The 15,292-nt window shown below is 48.4% G+C and overlaps 1 protein-coding gene across 20 annotated transcripts in view; it reads left to right on the forward strand.

The window, feature by feature from the left end:
• The window catches only part of MAP4 (microtubule associated protein 4), a 253,956-nt gene that overhangs the window by 207,156 nt on the left and 31,508 nt on the right, over nt 1-15,292 (forward strand). For all 20 annotated transcript variants that reach the window (XM_040355307.1, XM_040355322.1, XM_040355319.1 and 17 more), the window contains 2 exons: nt 7,987-8,096; nt 10,761-10,949. In XM_040355307.1, the coding sequence (XP_040211241.1) occupies nt 7,987-8,096; nt 10,761-10,949 (299 nt within the window). The remainder of the gene's footprint in view (nt 1-7,986; nt 8,097-10,760; nt 10,950-15,292) is intronic.

Genomic DNA, 15,292 nt, shown 5'->3' on the forward strand with positions numbered 1-15,292 from the left:
CTGCGTTTAAACGACAGTATTCCCCTGGGCAGGGGCCCTCTAATGCCAAGCAGTATCGACGGCCTCCTGCAAAAGCAAACTTCGGCTTCAACAGCAGATCACAAGGACAGGCTGTTAGAGGCAAAAGGCAGTGGTTTCGCAAACCAGCAAAACCAGCCCCCAAGCCAACCTTATGAAGGGGCGCCCCCACCCACGAAGGTGGGGGGAAGGCTGCGACTCTTTTCAGAGATTTGGGAAGCCAGCATTCCCGACGAGTGGGTACGGTCTTCCGTGGCCACAGGCTACAAATTAGATTTCCTAAGGTTTCCTCCTCCTCATTTCCAGAAGTCGAGGATTCCAAACGATCCGGAAAAGGGAGCCGCATTAAGATCGGCATTAGATCATCTACTTTCCCAGGAAGTAATAGTAGAGGTACCAGTCCTGGAACAGGGGCTGGGTTTCTACTCCAACCTATTCATCATCCCAAAATCCAATGGAGATGTCAGGCCAATTTTGGACCTAAAGATGGTAAATGCATATCTAAAGATCCGCTCATTTCGGATGGAATCCGTGCGGTCAGCAGCTGCCACACTCCAGAAGGACGACTTCATGGCGTCCATAGACATAAAGGATGCCTACCTTCATGTTCCAATTTATCAGCCACATCAAAGATATCTACGCTTCATGGTGGCTTCGCGTCACTTCCAATTCGTGGCGCTTCCCTTCGGGTTGGCTACGGCCCCCCGGGTGTTCACGAAGGTCCTAGCTCCAATCCTAGCCAAACTAAGGATCCAAGGGGTCACGATCCTAGCATACCTGGACGACCTCCTAGTCATAGATCACTCGTCTCCCGGCTTGGAGCGAGCAGTGGCCCTCACGGTCCAATACCTCGAGAGGTTCGGCTGGGTCCTAAATCGAGAAAAGTCAGCTTTCCAGCCCACAAAGCAGTTGGAATATCTCGGCATGAGATTAGACACAGAACAACAAGGAGTGTTCCTACCTCTGAGGAAGGTAAAAGCCATCAAGGAATTAATCCTACTGGTTCTAAGCAAGAAAGAACCGACTATTCGCCTATGTATGAGGTTACTAGGCAAGATGGTGGCCACATTCGAGGCGGTACCATACGCCCAGAGCCACACTCGCATCCTACAGGCAGCCATCCTGTCAGCATGGAGCAGAAGGCCACAGGCCTTGGATATCCCGTTGCCGCTCTCATCAAGAGTCCGACAAAGTCTGTGTTGGTGGTTAGACCCTCAGAATCTACTGAAGGGGGAGGTCTTTCAGCCCAGTGGCTTGGAAGATAGTGACCACAGACGCCAGCCTGACGGGCTGGGGAGCAATTTTGGATGGTTGCACTCGCCAAGGTACTTGGGCAAAGCCAGAGAAGCAGTTGCCCATCAACATCTTGGAGCTCAGAGCTGCTCGACTAGCCCTCAGGGCTTGGACGTCAAAATTGCAGGGGTTCCCGGTGAGAATTCAATCAGACAATGCCACGGCCGTGGCACACATAAATCACCAAGGGGGAACCAGGAGTCAAGCCGCTCAGAGAGAGGTGAGCTTGATTCTTCTATGGGCAGAGGCTCATGTGCCCTGCATATCGGCAATATTCATTCCAGGAGTGGACAACTTTCAGGCGGACTTCTTAAGCCGCCAGACTCTATGGCCGGGGGAATGGTCTCTGCATCCACTAGTCTTTCAAGCACTCTGCCAAAGATGGGGAGTGCCGGACGTGGATATCATGGCATCGAGACTCAACAAGAAACTAGACAGGTTCATGTCCCGCTCAAGGGATCCGATGGCCTGCGGAACCGATGCGTTGGTTTGCCCTTGGCATCAGTTCAAACTTCTTTATGCGTTTCCCCCGCTCCAGTTACTACCCCGCCTGCTGCGCAGGATCCGGGTGGAGCACATACCAGTCATCCTGGTAGCTCCAGCATGGCCCAGAAGGGCATGGTACTCACTAATCTTAAGGATGGTAGTGGGAGACCCTTGGACTCTTCCTCTACGGCCAGACCTGCTATTGCAAGGTCCGATCCTCCACCCTGCCTTACGGCATCTAAATTTGACGGCCTGGAAGCTGAATCCCTGATTCTCAGGGGTAGAGGTCTGTCTCAGAAAGTAATCTCTACCCTAATCAGAGCCAGGAAACCGGTCTCTAGGGTGATTTATTACAGGGTCTGGAAGGCCTATGTAGGCTGGTGTGAGTCCAAGCGATGGCTTTCTCGCAAATTTACCATCGATAGAGTATTAAGTTTTCTCCAGCTAGGAGTGGATAAAGGATTGGCATTAAGCACAATCAAAGGACAGATTTCTGCTCTGTCAGTGTGGTTTCAGCGGCCGCTGGCCACCCACTCGCTGGTTAAGACCTTCCTTCAAGGGGTCTTACGTATTAGACCTCCAGTTAAATCCCCGCTTTGTCCGTGGGATTTAAATCTTGTTCTGTCAAAGTTTACAGAAACAACCGTTTGAGCCGTTGGCTGATATTCCTTTGGTTCTACTGACAAGGAAGTTAGTATTTTTGGTTGCCATAGTTTCCGCAAGAAGAGTTTCGGAGCTGGCAGCCTTATCCTGTAAGGAACCATATCTTGTTTTTCATAAGGACAGGGTCGTTCTCCGCCCTCATCCTTCCTTCCTTCCGAAGGTCATATCCAGTTTTCATTTGAACCAGGATTTGGTATTACCATCCTTCTTCCCTAAACCTACTTCCAGAAAGGAAGGGTTGCTGCATACCTTGGATATTGTCAGGGCCATGAAGGCCTATCTTAAAGCTACAAAGAAGATCCGGAAGACAGATGTGCTGTTCATTCTACCGGATGGGCCCAAGAAGGGGCAGGCAGCTGCAAAGTCCACCATTTCTAGGTGGATTAAGCAATTAATCACTCAGGCCTACGGCTTGAAAGGGTTGCCTCCTCCAGTATCATTAAAGGCTCATTCTACTAGAGCCATGGGCGCCTCCTGGGCAGCACACCACCAGATCTCTATGGCTCAAGTTTGCAAGGCGGCAACCTGGTCTTCTGTCCACACGTTTACAAAATTCTACAAGTTGGACGTAAGAAGGAATACTGATACTGCCTTCGGGCAGGCAGTGCTGCAGGCTGCAGTTTGAGACCCTCGGATTCCGGGGGCTCCTCTTGTTCGAGTTAAATTTAAAAATTTTTATTTTTTCTCAACTAAGTTGGATTTATTATGATTTGAGTATATCTCTAAATTAAATCCTTTTGTCTTGGAGATGTTCTCCCTCCCCTCATTGTAAGCATTGCTTTGGGACATCCCATATAGTAATGAATGCCGCTCTGTGTCCCGTGATGTACGATAAAGAAAAAGAGATTTTTAATACAGCTTACCTGTAAAATCTTTTTCTTGGAGTACATCACGGGACACAGAGCTCCCACCCCTCTTTTTTTGAGGACCATTTTGGGAGGCATACTGCTTGCTACAAAACTGAGGTACTCCTCCTATGGGAGGGGGTTATATAGGGAGGGGCATTTCCTGTTTGAGATTGCCAGTGTCTACACCTGAAGGTACTCCATATAACCCATATAGTAATGAATGCCGCTCTGTGTCCCGTGATGTACTCCAAGAAAAAGATTTTACAGGTAAGCTGTATTAAAAATCTCTTTTTTCCTTCCACTTCACAATTTTGTGACACTTTGTGTTTGTCTATCGCATCCAATCCCAATAAAATACATTTGTTTTTTGGTTGTAACATGAGAATGTTGGAAACTTCAAGGGGTGTGAATACTTTTTCAAGGCGCTGTAGCTCAGGGGGGGGGGGTCTCCAAACTTTTCACTTTAACTCATTGGGCTGAAAAGTTATTTTATAAATATTATTTGCAAAGTGTTATAGAATTTGATGTCCGTCGCCCAGTACATCAGTTTCCCAATCTGAGTCACATTTGGTCCCCATCAAAGACCCCCCCCCCCCCCCCTTATTTGTGACCTGCCCCTGGGACCCTACTTTGGAGACACCTGCTGTACAGGACCAGTGTCATGGTTATAAAATTATCTTTCTTCTCCTTTTCTTGTTCTTTTCTCCCCTCTCTTCTTCCTTCCCTCTCCTCTTCTTCTTCTTTTTCTTTTTCTCTTTCTTTCTCCTTATTTTTCTCTTTCTTTCTCTCTTCTTCCTTCCTTCCTTCCTTCCTTCCTTCCTTCCTTCCTTCCTTCCTTCCCTTTTAGTTCTTCCCTTTTAGTTCTTCCCTCGCTTTTCTTTTGCTCTCTTCCCTCGCTTTTCTTTTGCTCTCTTCCCTCGCTTTTCTTTTGCTCTCTTCCCTCGCTTTTCTTTTGCTCTCTTCCCTCGCTTTTCTTTTCTTTTCTTTCCTTTCTTTCCTTCCCTAATTAAAGCTTTAACAGGTACTTTTTAAAGGTACATCATGTTTATTAAATCTTTTTTAAATGAAGACATATATATAAGCCAAGGCACCTAATTTTACCACAAAAAAATGAAAAAACGTATTGACTCGAGTATAAGTCTAGGGTGTCCATCTGCATGCCTCGCTGTGCCCCACGACTAGACTTACATTTAACATGGGAGTCTATGGAAGGGGTGGCCGGCTTTGAAAAATCGGTGTTCCCCGGCCGTAGGTCCCCCAGATGGCAAACTTTGCACACTTGTAGAGGAGACCTGGGGACCTACGGTCGGCCAGTACAGGGGCCCCCAAAGTCCAGGAGATTAGGCGCAAAAAGTACCTGCAGATCAATCGCCCAATGTATAACCTTCTAGAAGTTTGCTGCAAAAAAGTTTTTCTCGTGCAGATTTCCCTGTGCAGTCGCTGACATTTCCCTGACCCGATCTGTGAGGGGGAAGAGATTGTTTGTGACAGGCCGCCCCGGCGTTCTCCGCTCGCTCTCTCTCTCCTGGTAAAGTGCACTGGGGAATGAATGCGGTACATTACCCCGTGCTTTTATTTCATTTCTACCAGCCCAGCAAACACACTCAGACAGTTTCCAGAGTAACACAGAACTTTGTGCCGACTCTCCGGTCTGAGTTTGCTGCCCCGGGGCCCGTCTACTTCTTCTCCTGTAGTGCGCTATTAATGTACAGTAGTTGTGGCAGCAGACATACGGGCCCCCTCCATTGTGGCCCCTGATATCTGATATTACTTTAACTTTTTTGATTTTGTTCATGCGGTTTGTGCGGCTTCCTCACACCACCACCTTATGGGCTGTCAGAAGTACCATTCACGTTATAAATCAACATAACATGTTCGTCTTTTATCTTTCCACTTCTGGAAACGATACAGATAGGGATCATCTTTTTTGTTTTGTTTTTTTGCACCCTAAGCCCACCTCCTTCTTTTACAGCCAGCGAAGCAGCTAACCTTTCTGTGCTTGGTTAGTTGGCTTTGGAGGGCAGGGGGGACATCAGGGGTCTATTAGACCCCTGATGTCTCCATGAGGAGGAATTATCACTGCCCAAAGCTACCACAAGGGGGCTTTGCATTGTTTACATAGGCAGAGCTCTGTCCTGTGCGTCTCCTTGCTGATCAGCGGGTGCCGGCGGACATCCATTGCCCGTCGCCCACTGATTTGGCTTCTGCTGTGACTAATCACAGCAGAAACGGTGCGCATGTGCGCCCCCTACCTGGAAATGGCAGATTACGTGCTAGGTACGTGATCCGGTGCAGGATAAGCCGCTCTGTCGCCGTATAACGGTTATGTGGTCGGCAAGTTGTTAGTGTTTTATGGACAGTTTTGGGTACCACAGTTCAGTTTGTCGCCATTTCACGAGCATGTGCAGTTTTAAATCTTGACATGTTTGGAATCTTTTCACTTGACACAACATTGTTGTATTTTACCCAAAAAAACGTTTTTTTAATATTTTATTTTTTTGTTTTGTTTTATGCACTAAAATTAATTCTATTGCATTCTTTTAATGATTTGCATTTGATAAACAGCTGTGCAAATAGCGGGCGAGATAAAACATTGCAACAGCCAACGTTTTAATTCCCCAGGGCCTCTGCTGGGGAAGTTGAACACTTACCGTATTTATCGGGGTATACCGCACGCCGGCGTATAACACGCACCCCAAACTTAGGAAGGTATTTTTAGGGGAGAAACTTACATTTTTGCCCTGTGTCCATCGGCGGCCTTGTCCAGCGTCCGTCTGCGGCTTTGCGCGGGGTCCGTCCAGCCTTGTGGGTGTCCGTCTGCGGCTTTGGAGGTGTCTGTCTGCGGCTTCCTCGCGGGGTCCGTCCAGTCCATCCGCACCTTGCCCGGGGGGGGTTGCAGCGGTGTTTGTTTTTTGGATTTGGCCCCCGAGAGGAGCCGGATTTCCTGTGTGTTCGGCTCCTCTCGCGTGGCTGCGGGCCGAGCCGTGCCTAGCCGAGTGTGCAGTACACTCGGCTCGGCTCTGCGATACGGCTCTCGGCTCCTCTCGCGTGGCTGCGAGCCTAGCCGAGTGCGCAGTACGCTCGGCTCTACGCTGCTGTGCTCCTCTCGGCTTCTCTCACGTGGCTGCGGGCGGAGCCGAGCGTGGCCTAGCCGAGTGCAGAGTACGCTCGGCTCGGTCTATTTCGGCGGCGCCAGGGAACAGCAATATCGGCATATATCACACACCCACGATTTCCCCCTGATTTTTAAGGGAAAAAAAGTGTGCGGTATACGCCGATAAATACGGTAAGTTAAACACATAAGCAAGTATTTTATTTTGAATAGTAAGCACCACAAGGGCATATCAAAATCAAGAGGAAGGCAGCAAATGGATCAACTGGTGGAATTGAAATCTCTGTACCCCCAGGGCAGACATCAATTATGTGAAGAGCAAAATTGGGAACCTGAGGAGTACATACAATAGGGAGCACAAAAAGGTTGTGTACTCCGAGAGATCAGGAGCAGCAGCAGATGACATGTATGTCCCCAGGCTGTGGAGACATGTATGCACTCAAATTAATTCTATTGCATTTTTTAATGATTTGCATCTGATAAACAGCTGTGCAAATATCGGGCGAGATAAAAACGTTGCAACGGCCACCGTTTTATTCCCCAGGGCCTCTGCTTTCATATTTGGTTCTAAGCCGTTTTCTAGCAAAAAATGCTGATTTTTAGGTGTAAAAGTTTTTTTTTACATTTGTCCTGGACAAAGTGGTTAAAATTTTTGTTCAGTGAAGGTGATGCAGATAGAATCTTGTAGGATGATGTACACCAGGACTCAGATTATCAGTGTGTATTTATCTCCTCCACTCTTCATATGGTAAGGATTACTCATCAAAGACTTGTGCGTTTCTGACCCAATACTAATTGCACTGTGTGGGTTCTGTAGCTGGGATTGGGGGTGTTGGGCATCCGGCACTCACCAAGCTTAAGTGTTTGCATGTTTTGTGATCAATTAAAGTGCAAGCTCCGATGTACAAAAATCCCAATGATTGATATTCCAGAGATGGAGAGCAATGGTGCCGAGAATGTGATCTCCACTCCAGCAGCCAGGTTACTGATAAGAATACTGAAACTGTTTTGGTGGTCCCTGCGTAGAGGTCTGCACCTGCCAGAGGGCCCCCCCCCCCCAGTGAACAGTCAAACCCCCCCCCCCCAGTGAACAGTCAAACCCCCCACCAGATTAAAGAAATCCAGTTAACTAAGAGAACTCACAGGCTGTGTGCTGGAGATCACTTCACCTGTCACCATATTTATCTCTTGGTGTCGGGGAAAACTTGCTAGAAGTGACTCATGCCGATAGCAGAGGAAGGAAGCAACAGATCGAGATGACACTCGGTGCCCTGGAGTGAGACAAGTACACGCTATAGAGGGATATGCTTTGTTCAGATTTCATCTCTGAGGTTTACAACCCACTTTAATATAAATCGGAGAACACTGATTTTATGCCTCCAATTCTTACCACAGGAAGTGGCCAGGACATGGCATTTCTGTCAGGATCAAAAGTGAGGAGGAAATTCTCTAATGGATCTAATCCTACCCAGTCTATCCGAAACTAAAACATATTTTTATGACTTGTTCTGCCTTTTCTTGGTAATAATTACTTTTAAATGCTAAACTTTTCTTTCGTTAATTTAGGAAAAGCGGCAGCGGCGGCTGAACCGGTGCCAGTGGCGGCGAAAGCAGGAAGTGACATCAATGCTCCACCCAACAAGCAACTTCCTGCCAGTCCAGAGAAGAAAATTAAGGTGAAGTGCATGAATCGTACTACATACATAATGCAGGGCTCAAAATTTCAAGTCCTGAGCTACTAGCCAGGCCTCAAGAGTTACTCGCCACCAGTTGCCCCACCTAATTCATACACTGCCCTGCGCCTAATTGCACCCGTAAACACGCCCTCGTAGATTATCTCATGGAATGACAATGTTTTATGCAGAATCAAGTTACAAAATTAAATATTACCAACAACAACTTTAACAAAATGGGACAGGGCACTGGGGGCAGACCAGAGGGACAGGGCACTGGGGGCAGACCAGAGGGACAGGGCACTGGGGGCAGACCAGAGGGACAGGGCACTGGGGGCAGACCAGAGGGACAGGGCACTGGGGGCAGACCAGAGGGACAGGGCACTGGGGGCAGACCAGAGGGACAGGGCACTGGCGACAGACCAGAGGGACAGGGCACTGGGGGCAGACCAGAGGGACAGGGCATTAGAACTGGGTCTCTTCCCCATTCTCTTGTTGTTTCCTCTGCAACTCCCATCCATCCTCTCTCTCTCTCTCTCTCCCATTCATCTCATCAGGAGCCTGTGTGTGCGGCTCCACGCTTGCATGTTCCCACTTCCCCCTTTTATTCAGGCTGGCAGAGAGGAGAGGAGCTGCAGCACAGCGGGAGGAAGTACAATCCAGCGCTGAGATCCACACAACTGCACAGCCATTGACACCATAGCACAGCGCACACTGACAGCGCACAGCACACATTGAGACCAGTCTGCTCACAGTGCTCAGGCTAAACTGTTGGACACTTACATAGAGCACAAGGAGAAGAAAACTTCACAAACCAGAAGGCTGCCGCTCTCATGTCAGGGCAACTTTGAGTGAGCGCTGCACCGGAGTGGTAATTTTTGCAATCCTCCACCTCACTCATTACTTTCTGCTCTCCAGCTACATTGGTCGGGGCCCGGGGGAGGGGGGCAGGCTCAGAGGTCATACTGTTAGGTCCCATGGCTTAATGAGAATTGTAAGGAGAGCACCTGTGTACTGCTCTGCCTGTGCGCGGCTCAACAGACTACTTTTCCCGAGCATGCACCTTTCCTCTTCGGCCGCCAATCTCATCGGGACTCTAAGTGTAGGCACAGATTTGAGGGAGATTGGTCATGCAGCCCTGTCATCACTCGCCCCCAGCTTAAATCCACTCGCCAAATGCTAGTAGGCGAGTGGAAATTTTGAGGGCTGCATAATGCATACAATGAAAACTTCCCGCGTGTGCCTAGATGTGCTGAAGGGCTCTGCCAGGACTCGAAGACCAGACAGAGACCTTTAGCACATCTGCGCAAGTGCCATTATGTCGACGCTGAAGGAGCGTGGGGACCTGGGCAGCAACTACAGGCCAAGTGGCGTACCGGTACGTCGCGTACGTCGCAGCTGCTGTGTCCAGAGGACTGTCGAATAGTGCCCTCTATCGAAAAAATACCCGCTCTGGGCTGCGCATGTGCAGTACGTAACGACGCAAAGGCTGATTTCCCGATCAGCTGTTGTGACGGCAAATGTGCAGTGCGACGGAGACAAGCGCAGAGGGACGGAATTCTCTCCGATTCTGCCTCGCACTTGCTGGGCGTGTTTACTGTTGTGAAGGGCAAGTTTTTTGGGCGGGTTCAGTGCTGCAAACGGACAATGTTATTCTCTGATTCTGCCTTGCACTTGCGGGGCGTTTTCAGTGTTGTGAAAGGGCGAGTTTTTTTGGTGTTGATGGGCGGGTTCAAACGGACAATGTTCTCCGTTTTCTGCCTCTCATTTGTGGAGGGTGTTCAGTGTGTTAAAGGCTAGTTATTTATTTTTTGATGGGTGGGATCAGCGCTTTGCAGGGCATATGAATCTGAGAAAAACATTGTCCTTATGTGGCACCGAACCTGCCCATCAACACCAAAAAGCCCCGCCCTTCACAACACTGAACACGCAAGTGCGAGGCAGAATCGGAGAATAATTATGTCCCTCGTCTGCTATTTTCTCCGCACTGCGCATGCGCTATCATAACAGCTGATCGGGAAATCGTCTGTTGTGCTTTTCCGTACTGCGCATGCACAGCCCAGATTGGGCATTTTCGATAGAGGGAACTATTCGACAGAACACTGGTACCTGAATCCTTTGGGGAATCATGTGATCACAATGTCAACACAGTTATGAATGATCTCCATTTATTACGGCTGTTTCCTATAGTGATCTGTGATTGGCCTACAGCTATCACACGGGCCAATCATAGTACCCTGTACCATGTGATAGCTGTAGGCCAATCATCGTACCCTGTGATAGCTGTAGGCCAATCATAGTACCCTGTACCATATGATAGCTGTAGGCCAATCCAACCCTTGCTATTCTATACCTAATCAATGGGTGTGTAAGTACAGCACTGAACCCAAAAAATGATGGATGGTATCCTTGAGGTTGATTGAAATAGACCAAATATTGTGGAGAGAGAGGGTGCCATAGTTATAATGTAAGTCCAGTAAATGTTTGTTTCACACGACCGGAAGTCACAAGAAAAAGGCCAAAATGTTGAGACCTCAGTAATTCCCTTCTTTAAAATACTGACCTACAGACACCTGAGTAATGTTTTTTTACAGACGGGATAATAGAGTATTTACTTTTCAATGTGTTTTTGTGTTTCTAATCATTTTGAATTGGTGTCTGTTACAGGCGGTAGCAGCAGCAACCCCAAAAGGCAAGCCCTCTGTGGCCCCGAGCCCCAAGAAGCCGCTCACTCCAACCCCCACCCAGGCCAAAAAGTCTGCACCGGCTCCAGCTTCTGGCACCACCCCGAAACGCCCTCTGGGGAGCGCTTTAAAACCTACAACACCTAGAGAGACAAAAGATGCAAAACCGAAGGTACGTTTTTTTTCTTTTTTTTAAAACACGCATACCCCAATTTTTCCAATTGTATGACCACTATCATGTGGGAGTCACCACCAGGGGGGGGGTCTGGATGTAAATGAAATCTGCCTAGGAATGCCCACTCCTCCAGACTGCCACCCCCGCCATTGTTATTGTCCTAATTCCTCCCAAGAGCCAGATATCTGAGAGGTGTGGGGGAGGGAGATCCTCAAACTACGGCCCTCCAGCTGTTGCGGAACTACACATCCCATGAGGCATTATAAAACTGACATTCACAGACATGACTAGGCATGATGGAAATTGTAGTTCCTGAGCAACTGGAGGGCCATATTTTGAAGACCCCTGTTCTACACCAATGTTCAGTGTCCTGCAATATGACCTCCCAAGTAATTGTATGAATACACAGATACCTACCAAAGATTGTTTGTCCATCCAGTCTTTATTAGGTGGATTCAGGTAGGCGGGCGCACTTACGCAAACGACGTAAAATTTTCGAATTTCGACGCGGGAACGACGGCCATACTTAACATTACTATTCCAGCTATTTGATGGAATAACTTAAGGCCTGATAATGCGTTGCGTAAACGGCGTATCTGTACTGCGTCGGCCAGGCGTACGTTCATAAATAGGCGTATCTAGTGATTTACATATACTACGCCGACCGCAATGGAAGCGCCACCTAGCGGTCAGCCTAAAAATTACACTTTAGGATACGACGGTGTAAGACACTTGCGCCGCTCGTGTCTTAGCCTAATTTAAGCGTATCTGGTTTCCAGAATACGCTTAAATTAGCGCCGGCGCAAATTCAGACTTAGGCCGGCGTATCTACTGAAATTCTGGCGTATCTGATTCTTTTGAATCAGGCGCCAAGATACGACGGCCCGGATTCAGACTTACGACAGCGTTGCAATTACAGTAATACATTTAAAATCTAACATGCTCCCCACCTTTAGGTCACCAGAAAATCAGGTTGTCCGTCCTCTTGATGTGGTGCACACTCTGAAACAGTACCTGGAAGTCACGGCTCCATTTAGACAATCGGATTTTCTTTTTACCTTTCTCCACGGAAAAAACAGAGGAATGCGGGCTTCGGTTAGATCCATTGCTGCATGCAGGCCCGTCGCTACAGGACAGGCAAAACAAACAATTGCTTGGGGCCCCGAGCTGGCCTGGGGCCCCCAACTTCCCCTTCCCAGGCTGTAGTGTGGCCGAGCTCCTCTTCATTCCTCCTGGAGTCCTGTCAGTCCGGCCAGGTACCGTGCGTGGTACAGGAGATTCAATTTCCTGTTCCCGGCCGGACTGACAGGAAGTGCACACTGAGGGCCAAATTCTCAAAAGAGATACGCAGGCGGAACTGCTGTTCAGCCTGCTTATCTCTGTGCCTAACTTTGGAAACGATCCTCAAAAGGCTTTTTCCAAAGTTAGGCAGAAGTCTTTCTGAATCCACCTAATTATGTACACAGTTGTGCTGAGCGGCATAGCCCTTTCTGACAGGGCCGAAGACTTGATTTGTATCTTTTGCACTTCAATAACACTTGCAGGTCTCGTCTTCCCTTCAGCCTGTTATTGGACAGTGATCTCCCTCCTCCTGTCTGCGTGTCCCTTGTTGGCACATAAACACAACTGATTGGCCCCTTTTTTACTCCCTCTCATACTGATAGAGGAAGGAAGCAGCAGACAGAAATGACACGTGGAGCTCTGGACTGAGACAAGTACACACTATAGAGCAGGGGTATTCATACTTTCTAACCCAAGGGCCAGTTTACTGTCCTTCAGGTGTTTATGGGGGGGGGGAGGGGGGCGCCGGTGGGCGTTGAGGGCGGGCTGTGGCCAGTGGGAGTAGAAAATGTCCTGCCATCAGTGCCTTATCATTGGTTTTAATGGGAGGAATAATGTCCTATTTATCAACGAGAAGGTTAGTGCCCCATTGATGCAGTCAATAGGGGAAATGGTGCCCCATCATTGGTGTCAGTTGGTTTAAAGTGATACTAAAAGTTCGAATTATTGTGTGTTTTTTTTTTTTTTAACCTCTTCATTACTGGGCACTTAAACCCCCTTCGTGCCCAGACCTATTTTCAGCTTTCAGCACTGACGCATTTTGAATGACAATTGCGCGGTCATACAAACACTGTACCCAAATTATATTTTTATCGTTTTTTTTCCCCCACAAATATAGCTTTCTTTTGGTGGTATTTGATAACCTCTGCGGTTTTTATTTTTTGCGCTATATACAAAAAGACAAAAAATTTGGAAAAATAAACATTTTTTTTACTTTTTGTTATAATATCTCCAGGTTTTTTTTTTTCATACTTTTTTCCTCAGTTTAGCCCGAAAAGTATTCTTCTACATATTTTTGTTAAAAAAAAAATCGCAATAAGCGTATATTGTTTGGTTTGCGCAAAATTTATAGCGTCTACAAAATAGGGGATAGATTTTATGATTTATTTTTTTATTTACTAGTAATGGCGGCGATCTGCGTTTTTTTTTTTTTTTTTTTTGTCAGGCCTGCGATATTGCGGCGGACATATCGGACACTTTTGACACAATTTTGGGACCATTCACATTTATACAGCTATAAATATGCACTAATTACTGTATAAATGTGACTGTCAGGGAAGGGGTTAACACTAGGGGTGAGGAAGGGGTTAAATGTATTCCCTGGGTGTGTTCTAACTGTGGGGGGGGGGGGGGACTGACTGAGGGAGGTGACCGATGCTGTGTCCCTATGTACAAGGGACACAGCATTGGTCTCCTCTCCCTGACAGGACGCGGAGCTCTGTGTTTACACCCCATCATTACACACCGAGCTCCACGTCCCTGCTCTGTCACCGCCGATCGCGGGCACCTGGCGGACATCGGCGCACACAGGGAATGTAAACAGGACGTCCACCCGGCACTTGAGAGCCGCGCTGTGGACGTCTTTCGTCTACAGCGCGGGTCTCAAGTGGTTAAATAACAAACATGTTATACTTGCCTCCACTGTGCAGCTTGTTTTGCACAGAGTGGCCCTAAACAGCGTTTTCTGAGGTCCCCCCGCCGGCTCCTCCCCGCCTCAGATAACCCCTTCTGGGAAGCGCTCTCCCAAAGGAGTTACCTTGCGGGCGTGCTCCTGAGTCCTGCATTCGGCGTTCATAGCCGCAGAGTGCAGGACCCGCCCCCCTGGCGCCCGTGTCATTGGTTTACCTTGACAGCAGCGCGAGCCAATGGCTGCACTTCTATCAATCTATCCAATGAAGAGCCAAGAACCCAGGGCAGAGAGACGGCGTGTCCTCACCGTGGGACATTCTGGGGCTCAGGTAAGTAAAACGGGAGGCTGGTAATAGATGTTTTTTCACCTTAATGCATAGGATGCATTGAGGTGAAAAAACAGGAACCTTTACAACACCTTTTTAATCGTGCCCCAGGGACCAATTATAGGCAACCTGAGGGCCACATCTGGCCCCTGGGCCGCAGTTTGGAGACCACTGCTATAAAGGGGTATGCTTTGTTCAGATTTCATGTCTGAGGTTTACAACCACTTTAATTTGGCATTTTTTTTTATGTATGCCTGGAGTTCATCTCTGATTTTATAGACTGCCCTGGTCACAGGCCTGTTGGTTTAATTGAATAACACGCACCTACACCTCCTTGTCAGAGCATATGTCCCTTCCGTGCTTTTGACTTTTTTTTTGTCCCCGTCTCCCCCGCAAATTTTTCGCCAAATCCCAGAACGCAGCTGTGCTGGCAGCTCAGTGTGCTGCTTTTTGAATGGGGCCATCTGGTGTAAATTAATTAAAATCGCAGTTCTATTCCTCACATTATAAGCTCCAATTAATTGCTCTTCATGCTGGTGAGGTCAGCACCATGCTGTGCCAATCAATGTGGGATCGATATGAATTTGGCGCAGCATATCGGGGGCTTCTCCTCCCACAAGAGGCTGTAAAGGGGTTGTAAAGGTTTGTGGTTTTTTTTCACCTTAAAACGGAGGTTCACACAAAAAGTGAACCCCGGCTTTTTGGATCCCTCCAGTGTCACATTTGACACCTTTCAGGGGGAGGGGTGCAGATACCTGTCTGAGACAGGTATTTGCACCACTTCCGGGTTCGGATCCCCGTGGGGAATCCAGCCTGGCACGTCAAGTCACACCCCCCCCGCCCCCCGCCCTGTCTTCTGCAAAACACTGTTCCCAGGAGAGAGCGGGGACCAGTGACGGCACGCCGCGATCCTCGCGCATGCGCAGTAGGGAATCGGGCAGTAAAGCCGCAAGGCTTCACTTCCTGATTCCCTCACCGAGGATGGCGGCGGAAGCAGCCGAGGACCGAGCGATTGCTCGGCCTCGGCTGCTGACATTGCGAGCA

Source organism: Rana temporaria, chromosome 5, assembly GCF_905171775.1.
Source record: "Rana temporaria chromosome 5, aRanTem1.1, whole genome shotgun sequence".
Taxonomy (NCBI): domain Eukaryota; kingdom Metazoa; phylum Chordata; class Amphibia; order Anura; family Ranidae; genus Rana; species Rana temporaria.